The following is a 12,125-nucleotide window of genomic DNA, read 5'->3' on the forward strand; positions in this document are numbered from 1 at the left end:
TGCATACACGTTCTTGCGTTTATTGGAAGTCGGCACATATCACATAGCGCCGTTAGTGTTCACTTTTTCTTTCCATTTTAGTTATTTCATATATATATATATATATACATAAATTACTATGTAAACTGTTTTTTTGTTCGAATCCACTTGCATTTACTATACTGATCAGTATCAAATCTTGTTAATTAAAGATTTAGACGACACATAGCATATATATATATAAATATACATATATATTTTATATATAAAGGAGCTACGGCGATAATAATGAAACAATAGTAATAATAATAATTCTGAGATTATAACCGTTGCGCGAACGAGAAAGAAAAACCAACCGCGAGACACTTAATTGCAAACTACTGAATATCGGTATAACAAAAATTCTACATATTTTTTCGTGTATCTCCGGAATGAATTGCAATAAAATTTGCGATATAAAAAACAAAAAACAAAACAAGAATTGTTCACATAAAAAACCATGAAGAAGTTTGTGTTTGGAACCTTCGATCGGTACTAACTAAAATTATGTTTCAGTTCGCTTCCGTTATACGTTCAATCGTTTTTTTTCTCGAAAACATTTGAACAAGATATGTTCAATCATTTTTATTCACTTTGAATTTCATTGACTTTGTTTTTTGTTGTTGTTTTTTTCTAGTCAATTCAAATAAGTTGCATTGAGAATTTGCCAAAAAAATTTCATGTGCTCAATTGATTCGACCAACGATTTGTCGATCGCTTTTGCAACATGCGGCATTTGACCAATTAATCATTGTTTTCATTATATTGCTGTTGCTGCGGCTGCTACTGTTGTTGTTTCTTCTTTAATTTTTCAGTGTAATTGAATTAGGAATGATAAAATCCAATTTACTCCAAAATAAGTGATGTTCACATTCTCATATTAATTTTTTATTTCTTTATCAATTATCAAAAGGAAATAATCAATTATAATGGTGAAATCATTCGCAATCTGTGTGATCGTTGCAGTGCTTGCACATTCTGGTAAGTGTTATGTGTTTTACCTACATACAGTCATGTTTTCGTTTGTTTTTGTTGATGCATCTTCTTAATTTATTTTATCTACTTGCCTATTGAATTTTCGAGTGCACATAATCTTTGTTTTGCTGCTGCTGTTTTTGTTCGTTTGTTAATTCCATTTTTTTTTAAATTTGCAATCCGAGTGAGTCTCATTGATTATGCTACTGATAGGAATATATGCACTTTTTTGTTTGTAAAGCATACTGACGCAAAATCAACTCGTAGAGAAAATTGAATAAAATACTGTGAGTGCTAAACAATATGCGTAAAAATACGAATGAGTCTTCATTGTTGCTGTTACTATTATTGTTGGTGTTGTGTTGCGGCTGCTGTTTTTATTTTGAATTAGAAAACATGTTTGCCTATAACATTACAACTACACACACATACACAAAAAAAAACAGCGTATAACCGCCAATGGGGCCCATGGAACATACTCACATGAGAGAGAGAGAGAGAGAGAATTGAAAGAGATGGAATGTGGAATGAAAGAAAGAAGTACTATGTTCATATTTTAGTATGCAAAAGTTTCCATAATAACCTATTAACTTAATTATGCATAATCAAGGCGCATTCATTTCTTATTTCTCGAAAAACAACACAAAAAACACAACGCACTAGCACAAATACACTCCAGCCTTATATTTAATCGAACTAGAAGAGGTAATTGTTTGCGTTTTTCCTCTTTGTACGCAATTTGCATCGTCGCTTAAATGTTTTTTTTCATCAATTGAGCTATGCAATATACCACCTAATCGTTTTCAAATTCCGCTTAACCGAAAGGAATCGATTGGTCGAAGTGAAGATGCGTTTCTGACTACATCACCACCATCGTCGCAAAAAAAGTCGAAGCGACCAAACCTTCAAATGCTTTGTTGCCCTAAATTTAGTGCGATCACAAATGATTGAATACATCAAGTCTGTCTGTCATACGAAACACAAACAACTTTTCTTCTGCCGGCATAAAGATATTTGTCTATTTCTTTGGTTAATTATAATCACTTGTCATTGCGAAGGCACACCTTTTTTTTATTTAAATCATACCACTTGACAGTAACGACGAAAAAAATTAAAACGACAAAACGAGCCAAAAACAATGTGCTTTCTATTGATACGAACAAAAAAAACACACAACATACTTGCAATTATGATTGAGCATTTGTTTCGCGCCCCCCGCATCATATTCAAACCAGAAATCAATACAATCAATGAATGCAAATCATTTTCTTTCCGGTTAACAGCTCGAGCGCACCACATTGGCGCTAAATGTTAATTCACGCCACGATCGATTAATGAATTGAAAAGAATAGAGAAGAAAAAATAGCGACCGCCATATTCTATTTGTAGAAACGAAATGAAAAGCGTTTTCAATCATTACTAAGTGAATTATCATCCCGTGTTTTCTTTTCCTGCATGCGAAAATGCATTTATTTGTCGTACACGTCGTGCTTTATTTATTTTTTTTTCACTTACTCTGCGTCGCGTTACTGTTGCCGTTGCCATTGTCATTGTAGTTGTTGTGGTCATAAAATCTAAAACTGGATTTCGGTCCAATTCAGTCGATTCTCGTGTAGTTTTTTTTTATTTATATAATTTGACTGAAGAATGCACAATGAAATTCGTTGAAACACGAAAATATGCGGACTTGTTGCTTCATAATATGCTAGTGTGACTTTCGTGTGCCACCTCAATTTATAGGTAGCACTTTTAAAATGCATATTGAGGTATCGATGAAAATAAAATGAAAAAACAACAACAAAATATTGGTTATACAATGCATTGGTCTCGAATATGCGGATTCTGGTCTTTATGCGCAAGTTTCATAATATTTCCGGTACATGGACAATTTGATCAAAATGAAAAGAATGAGAAATAAAAGAAGTTGCCACGTGATGCACGGGACGGGTGCCAAAGAAGAAAGGTGTTGACCTACAAACTTCATTGACGACTTCGGAATATACACAAATGCGTCTGTTGCATGTGATGTGCATTTATCACCCAAAATCGATTTTGATGTGCATTTATGGCAGTGCACACATGAAAAACGACATCGGTTCAACGTCGACATTGACATGTTGCTAAAACTGTGCTCTTGACCCTCAATCAAACTCAATCTAAATTTAATGTAAAAGTGCATTTGTAACATGACAATTTCACATCCTGGAACATTGACAGCCACAAAAACAATACATTGATTTATTTATTTCTTTTTTTTCGGCTGAAACCGGTCGTTCCATTTTAATAAATTTAATTTGTGTTATATCGTCAGTATGTGTGCGGGAGTTGTTAAATTTTAATTTCAGGATTGAATTCGATTTAAATACCACATTGCTACATTTAATAAACGGCAAAACTTTCAATGCTCATGATGATGACAAAATGTCACTCACTGCCTTTGCAAATATACAACAATGGAGTGGGCCTGCGGCAAAACTAATTTAATATAAAAATCTATTAAACGTTTATATTGATGCGTGATTTCTATAGCTTGTGATGCTAGGGTGCGGTTGAAATGTCGACAATTTTAACATTTTGTGTGGCCTGTATTTATTTTGGTTTCAAGTGAAAAATTTACATAGTGAATTGTTGCACTGTCACCTTTTGCTTCTTATGGCCTTAAGAGTGCACCATAAATCGCAATCTAAAACGATGAGCAATTTTCTATTTCGATGACGGAATGATTCTCAACAACTATTGTATTCCATTCTTTCATTTCGAAATTGTCTAACCACATTATTCTTTGGATTCTCTAAATTCACAGCGCACGGTATACGAACAAAGCGGCAATCAGATGAGACTTCAACAAAGAAAGATGAGTCGTTTGAACAAGAGTTGTGCAAAGGTAAAGATGCCGGTGAATGGTTTCGTTTGGTTTCAGGCGAAGGTGACAACTGTCGCGACGTAATCCAATGTACCTCATCGGTAAGTCAAACTGAATTAAATATTGATTGGCAATCGTGTATTGTTTTTTCGTTTCGAGAAAGTGTAACACCACAAATGTGTTGCGTGAAACCGCAGAAAACAACAGAAACACATACATTGAACTAACAAGATGTTCAATTGATGAGCATTTTTGCGAACAGCCAGAGAGAATATCCATTACAAAATGCAAAGTTGTTAGATGTAGCGTATTAATTACAAATTTTGTCATTCATTTATTCCCTCCAAAAAAACAAAAAAAAAAACTGAACAATAACTAGGGTCTTCAAGCTATTCGTTGTCCAGCTGGTCTTTATTTCGACATTGAAAAGCAAACATGTGACTGGAAAGATTCGGTGAAAAACTGCAAGCTCAAGAACAAAGAGCGTAAAGTGAAACCATTGTTGTACACCGATGAACCATTGTGTCAAGATGGTTTCTTGGCCTGCGGTGATGGAAACTGTATTGAACGTGGTTTGTTCTGTAACGGCGAAAAGGACTGTGCTGATGGTTCCGATGAAAACAGCTGTGGTAAGTACTTTATTGTTTTTCTATTTGAATTGAATCGAATCGAATCGAATTTGATCGAACGATGCTATTCCCATACTTGCAAATCCCAAGAGTTGAAATTCTCTCTCTCATACATTCAAAAGCCATACTTTCTTGTATCGATTTTTACATTAGCAAAATTGTAAAGGTCAAGGTTGGTGTAAATCGACAAAATATTTTTTCGGACGAGTGAACGAAGCATTTGGTATTTATGATATAAAATATATCCTCTCTATCTCGCCTCGTATATAAATATGGACAGTAATCATCCAGACATCTGTATTTGTGTGCTGTGGAATTTCAAATGCTTTTTTTTTCTCGCAATTTCGTTGTGTGCGGCTGTTGATTGACGGATTGCAGACACACATTTCAATCAAATGAAATTAATTTGCATATAACGAATCGAATGAAAAAATCAAAATCAATCTCTAATAAATTCACAAACGTTTTGTGGACCAAATGTGACTGGGCTTACACTTCATTTTTCGCTTCATCAATTTTCATAATGTGACATTTTACATTTTAAATGTGCTCATAAAAACACGCGCCCCACAAATGTTACATTTGATTAAATTAATTTTCTCTATACCGGCACCGACCGAAACGGAGCCGAGTCGACTATAACTTGAAAAAAAAAAAAGATGTTAGATTTCATTGGATTTAATGAAAAAGTTACGAAAAAACCCAAATCACACTTGACGTCGTTTCGGGTTTTAATTTTCAAAACAGCCAGTGAACGATGGAAGCAAAAAAATGAGAGAGATACCTGACACGCTACACGTGACGAAGGTAACCAAAGTGGAGATCCTCATCCATTGCACAAAGTGGACGTGCCAAATAAATTGAATGTCGATATGCGGAAAATAATAATGAAATGAAAAACATGCCACGCCATTTTATTAAATGTGTCTAAGCATTTCGGTTGCCGATGGTGCTAGTTGTTAATGCCATTTGTTTTTCCTTATCGTTTCCATTTCTGCCCGAAAAAAAATGCATTTTCATCATCTTATTCGTTCGCTCAAATGTATTCATACCTGCTCAATTCGTTTCGAACTAAGCAATAAAGGCTTTTAGAGATTCAATGTCGGCTAGATTAAAAATGGAATACATATCGCGATAAAGAAGTTACACATTTTTTCCATCTTCAAATCAACATTCAAAATAAATTAATATTTCGTTATTTGAATGAATTTTTTCATATATTTGCCACCGGACGATGTGATATGTTGCATGCAAACATGTGATAGAGATTGAATCTGCAAATTAAAGTGAAAAGTGCTTTAAATGTCATATGCGATCATTTCAAAATTGGTGTTAATTTTTGTTGGCTGCTTATCAACCGCCTAACATATTACGATTATTATTTTTAAAAAAATGAATACATCTTGGCGCACAATCGGCGGTGTAATGGCCAAGGCTGAATGACAGACATAGTGTATTTATCTTCCTCTTTTAAGCTCTTTTTTAATGCACACGCGCTCGCGACTCCGTGGCGCTGAACGAATAAGAAAAACACATTGTTGGCGCCATTTAATTTTTTTCGCAACCAAACACATTACAATATTGCAAAACAATCGAATGAAAGTGACATTAAAGTACATAACAAACACATACATACCGCCTCGAGAAATTCCGATCGTGGGTGAAGAAACCGCGTTGACAAGTTGAAAGTCCGATAAGGTTCACAATAAGAACATTCCACTCAAAGCCACTTTCAGCCCTCGTATTCAAACATTCAATGTTTCAGTAGAAAAAGCGTAACACATTTCTCGATATGGTTGCCATTTATCTGAAATCATCTGGCCAATTCAACGATTTCCGCATGGAAATACAATTATCTCCTATGAAAATTAACAGCAACGCATCGATATTTTATTTTTGGTCATATTCTGTTTGGGTTAACCTATTCGTTATTCAAGTATATTTTCTTTTACTAGAATTTGTTTGCTTAGCCATGGTACAACGCATGATTTTGTGAGAGTAAAAGTATAATTTCTGATTAAGCTCAGAAAACTGAAAGCGAAAAGAAACAGAAAATTCAAATTGAAAATCGTGCGGTATGGAATGGTTAAGCAACAAGCTTCATTGGTTTTTTTGTTGTTGTTTTTTTTTTTTGCTGTCTTCGTTTTGTGTTGCTATTGTGGCTTAAATATAAATATCTCCATTATAACGTCCATGTCTTTTGATTCATTAAAGCATCCACACAGAGAGATTTCAAAAGGTACTTTTGGCTTTATGCAAATTTAATAGCATTTTTTCGTTTGAAGTATTTTTTCGCCTCTTTGACTGGTTTCGCATACAATCCAAATGGCGTTTTATGTGTGCATTTAAAATACAGACACGCGTAAAAGATAACGACAGAAAGGGAAAAAAAGAGTATATGAAATTACCTGAAAATGGACAAAAAAATAAATATATGTATATATAAATCGGCAATATTCGAAGAAGTCGAAACCAGTTTATTTTGATTGTACAATGCTGACGATTCCGTCGTCGTCGTAGTCGTTGTCGTTGTCGCTGCTGCCGTCGTCGTAATTCTCTGAAGTGTTTCATGTGTTTTTATTTCACTCCGCACACTTTTTTCCATATGACTTACTTTTTCTTTCTTTTTTTTATCACTTTCAATGGCTGGTTTGAGTCGAAAGTCGATTGGATTTACCTTTTAGGATTTAGCTATTTATGCTTTTATATTACTAGTTTAATTTATGATTGATGGTTATTCATTACCCGCCCGGGTGTTGAATCTTTTTCAAATCGCTAATCGGCGGAGAAGCAAAAAATTGATTACGAAATTGAAACGTTTCCTTTTTCGCTCTCCCCCTGACGTCAAGAACAAATTTTTCTAAGAATTCTAAGAATTGGATCAGATCGGAGGGGGAGTCAATCGTGGAAGACGTTGAAGAGAAAAAAAACCCATTTAAATATTGGCAAAATTTCACTTGAACATTTCGAAGAAGCCATCAATATCGATATATGGCATCAATGAAGCAAATGCGAACGCAACGGCGAAATAAGCTCGGCACGACCCTTTGATTATGAATAATTTAATATTTTTGAGTGTTTGTATATTTATAAAACGAATCTTAACGCTCTTTTTTATGGATTGCTGAATATTTATTACTTTCCACTATTTCGCCCATACAAATGACGAAAGTTGTGCTCATGAGCACACAAAAAAGTCCAAGTGATTCAATGGAGATTGACTTTTGATGTTGATATTTGTGTCCTGAGCGCACACACACAATTGTTATTTAAAATTCAACATTCGACATACTCAAGGAATGAAAAGTGTTAAATTTACATTTCTGTCACTTTCTAGCCCAATGACTTTTCAAACCTAGCACCTTGTTACTTACCTCACTCACGCGCACAAAATGTTCCATTTGAGAAGTTTTTGCTTAAGATTCGAAAAAAAAATTCATACATTTAAAAAAAAATTGAAGCTATGACTCAAATGAAAAAAATAAACACCAACTGCACCAACTTTGTGGCGGTTGAATAGCTTCCATATGCAGCCATTACCAATTAGGTACTCATGGATTATGTCTTGTGGCTAATTTATTTTTTTCATCTTTTCTTTGAGAAATTTTCAATTAATTTCTCAATCGGCAATGTGATAACCAAATTTTACCAAATCAAACCCACTTTAATGGATGTGGCGCGTGTTAAAATGCAGTTTTTCTCTTGTTTTTGCTTGTTATAAACAGACATCGACAACGATCCAAACCGTGCACCACCATGCGACCCAGCCGTCTGTGTATTGCCCGATTGTTTCTGCTCCGAAGATGGCACAACCATTCCCGGCGGGCTACCAGGTAAAGATGTACCAATGATGATCACGATTACATTCGACGATGCCATCAACAACAACAACATTGAGCTGTACAAAGAGATCTTCAACGGAAAACGTAAAAATCCAAACGGCTGTGACATTAAGGCAACATACTTTGTATCGCACAAATATACAAATTATTCAGCCGTGCAAGAGACTCACCGCAAAGGTCATGAAGTTGCAGTTCATTCAATTACGTAAGTACAGGCGAGAGAAGCACCGAATGTACCCAATGCCTTCTTTTTTTATTTTACTTGTTGCTTGCATGAAATTTCATTTCTTTTCGGTCGATTCGGAATGATCGAATATGCCGCGGTGGTGGCGGCAACGGCGATGACGACGACACGTTTTCCATTTTCGATAGCTTCATAGTTGTGTGTCTCGTTTGATCCAACATGTTCACCTTTTCAAGAGCCAATATGTATATATGTATATATTTATATGAGATTGCGTATTTAGGGCATTCGGTTCATAGCATGAGGCGAATATGAACGTACAGCCACAATCAAAGTAAACCACATATTCAGTATGCTGTTTCTCACTACTTTTTTTTACATTGTTGTCATAATGCGGCAGCATTTCGTATCGACTCATGTATAAATGTTGTTTTTGCTTTTCGTTGAATCTGCATTCACTCCACCATATATATAATGCAGTCAAAACTAGCAAGCCATAATGCAAGCAGAAAAGAATTAATTTTCTTTATTTTTCTCCGATTCTACTATGTTTTTCATCTTCTTTGCTGCGCATAATCGAACCACTCGTTTTAACACACACACACACACATTCAATGACGAAACAGGCACAATGACGACGAACGTTTCTGGTCAAATGCCACCGTTGATGACTGGGCCAAGGAGATGGCTGGTATGAGAATCATCATGGAAAAATACGCAAACATCACCGATAACTCAGTGGTCGGTGTTCGTGCACCATACTTGCGTGTTGGCGGCAACAATCAATTCACAATGATGGAAGAGCAAGCGTTCTTGTACGATTCAACAATCACCGCACCATTGTCAAATCCACCACTCTGGCCATACACCATGTACTTCAAGATGCCACACCGTTGTCACGGCAACTTGCAAAGCTGTCCAACACGTTCACATGCCGTCTGGGAAATGGTTATGAATGAATTGGATCGTCGTGAAGATCCAACCAATGATGAATACTTGCCCGGCTGCGCTATGGTCGATTCCTGCTCAAACATTTTGTCCGGCGAACAATTCTACAACTTCTTGAACCACAACTTTGACAGACATTACGAACAGAACCGAGCACCTTTAGGTACGATTGAGAACAGATTTGATTGTATTTACTTTTATATAAAAGCAGAAAAACCGACAGAAAGAAGCAGAACACTGGCACACAAATTGAACAATTCCATTTTCAACGATTCCATTCCTTCTTGTTTGCCTTCTTTTCGTGGTGTTTAGGTCTTTACTTCCACGCTGCCTGGTTAAAGAACAATCCAGACTACTTGGACGCATTCTTATACTGGATCGATGAAGTTTTGTCAAATCACAATGATGTTTACTTTGTGACTATGACCCAAGTTATTCAATGGATACAAAATCCACGAACAGTTTCCGAAGTCAAGAACTTTGAACCATGGAGAGAAAAGTGCTCAGTTGAAGGAGCACAAGCCTGTTGGGTGCCACACTCATGCAAACTCACATCGAAAGAAGTGCCCGGCGAAACAATCAATTTGCAAACATGCGTCAGATGTCCAAATAATTATGTAAGTGTTGGAAATATATGTGATAATTTTGGACGAAATTTCTCCAGAAGACATTTTTTATGACGTTGAAATGAATATTTTTGCTAATTATTTTGCGTTTTTCTTCCTTCTTTTTTCATTTCTCATCAAATAGCCATGGCTAAATGATCCAACAGGTACACATTGATTTTTTTTCCAAAAATCTCACTAAATTAAATGTTAGTGTTAATAACTATTGACATTAACGTAACATAAAAAAACAAATCGAAAAAAAAAAGTTTCATACAAAAAAAAACATGTCGATTTTTTCAGGCGACGGCTTCTTCTAGACGCTGATGATTTCCTAAGTCATTTGAGTGTAATGTTATTTTTATTTAGTATTTGTTTTCTACTCTCCTTTGTTTTCGATTCTTCTTTTCTTTACAACAATTTTTTTCTTCTTTTTTTATTCTTTTGTTTTGATGTTTTTTTTATACCGGAGTGGAAAAAAAAATCTTACCTATTCAAATTAGAAAAAAAGCCTTAAATTTCAATCCGATTCGAAAATTCGAAGCTCATGACGATTAATAGTCGATTGGTTGTTTTTTTTTGTATGATCGTCTCATACATAAAACATATATAGAAAAAAAAAGAAAATACAATTCCCCATTCTGAAATTTTCAATTTCTTTTCATCACCTATATAATTTTGTGTCTCCTTTCTCCGATCAATAAAGTATGAATGAAAATGAAAACGCTGTCAACTCCAAATAGAAAAACAAAGAGACGGTTTAGTGAGAAAGTTTTATGTAGCTGTGTTATAAGTAATTGTTAAATGTTATTTGTAAAAGAAAACGAGATCCTCCCGTTCGATTTGACTTTGGTTTCATTTTTTATTCATTCTTCAAAGCTCTCAGTGTGCAGAACATGAGAATAGGTAAATTAATTAAAAGAATACGGGAAAAATAAAGAAAAAAAAACCTGAAATCTGAATGCCAACAAATTGTTGAACCGCAGTGGTAATTCAATTCAGACTTGCGTATATCGAATAGTTAGCAAACAAAAAAGAATTCTAGCACTATTATCTTGATTGGAAGTCAGAGACTTAGAATACGTGTTTTTGTATTCATTTGAAACAATTTTTCAAACGTGAGAACTATTAAAACTAAATATTGTAAAAAATAGATAAGACAAAATGAATTAAATAAAGTAAATAAACGAAAACAATACAAAACAAAGTCCATGGTGTTTTATTATTCTAGAAGTACTTGAACTTCATCCGAACAGCGGTAAGTTGTTGACCTGTTTGAAATGAATACATGAACGATGATGGTGATGATGGTCATGATGATCATGATGATCGTGTATTGCTCATAACACTCGCATCAAAAGCAACCAATCAATTGGTTCGTCACGAAAGAGAAATAATTTCGAGCGATTTGCCAATCGAAAATGAAAGAATTTCATAGGAACAATAGACACACACACACAAACGTCTATGGCGTGCCACGACAATCGTGGAAATGGTCAATGAACGAATATGGAAAACACTTAAAAGCATTTCACATCCGCCAATAACGTACCTTTTTCTTTCTTTTTATTGCTATTGTTGTTGTTGTCATTATTTTCTTCGGTGCGTTTCTGTTGTTACAATGGTTGCATACACTTTTCTTCAACATTAAACTTGACCGAAAAGAAATGAAGAAATTGTCATTAATCTCCTGAAGTGATTAACGATTGCACATGAGCAATAATAAACGGGCGAACGTGCACAAACCATACCATATACCATATGCCAAAGCCAAGAGTCAGAGTAGCTGGCCGAGTATTGACAGATCTTCAGGCAGCTACAATGGCATTGAATGGAAATTGGCTGGCCAATTGTCATTCAAAATACGTAAGCGCATGCCTAAAAGCGCACACACACGTTTGTTGTTGTTTTTGTTTCTCTCTTCTTTTTATTCTACGGCTGTCAATTTATTAAAAATGCTCTGCAGACAATCGGGTTTCATTTATTTTGAATTCCGTTCAAATAGTCGATGTTTTGCATTGGAAAACAACAAACCATAACCGAACTGACTATGTGTCAAGA

At 35.0% G+C, this 12,125-nt stretch overlaps 1 protein-coding gene across 2 annotated transcripts; it reads left to right on the plus strand.

The window, feature by feature from the left end:
* On the plus strand, window positions 1-11,271 carry LOC129574972 (chitin deacetylase 1). 2 transcript variants are annotated; one of them, XM_055457700.1, is made up of 9 exons: window positions 1-51; window positions 932-999; window positions 3,797-3,957; window positions 4,236-4,485; window positions 8,211-8,532; window positions 9,138-9,622; window positions 9,772-10,076; window positions 10,210-10,231; window positions 10,368-11,271. In XM_055457700.1, exons 2-9 carry the CDS (start codon window positions 948-950, stop codon window positions 10,382-10,384), a joined length of 1,614 nt encoding a protein of 537 aa, XP_055313675.1. In that variant the 5' UTR covers window positions 1-51; window positions 932-947; the 3' UTR covers window positions 10,385-11,271. The 2 variants fall into 2 exon arrangements, with proteins under 2 accessions (XP_055313675.1, XP_055313676.1); XM_055457701.1 differs by lacking the exon at window positions 1-51 and adding an exon at window positions 275-369.
* The last annotated feature ends 854 nt before the right edge of the window (window positions 11,272-12,125 follow it).

This window comes from Sitodiplosis mosellana, unplaced genomic scaffold (genome assembly GCF_009176505.1).
Source record: "Sitodiplosis mosellana isolate CC-2019 unplaced genomic scaffold, AAFC_SMos_1.0 Smas_scaffold_6166, whole genome shotgun sequence".
Taxonomy (NCBI): domain Eukaryota; kingdom Metazoa; phylum Arthropoda; class Insecta; order Diptera; family Cecidomyiidae; genus Sitodiplosis; species Sitodiplosis mosellana.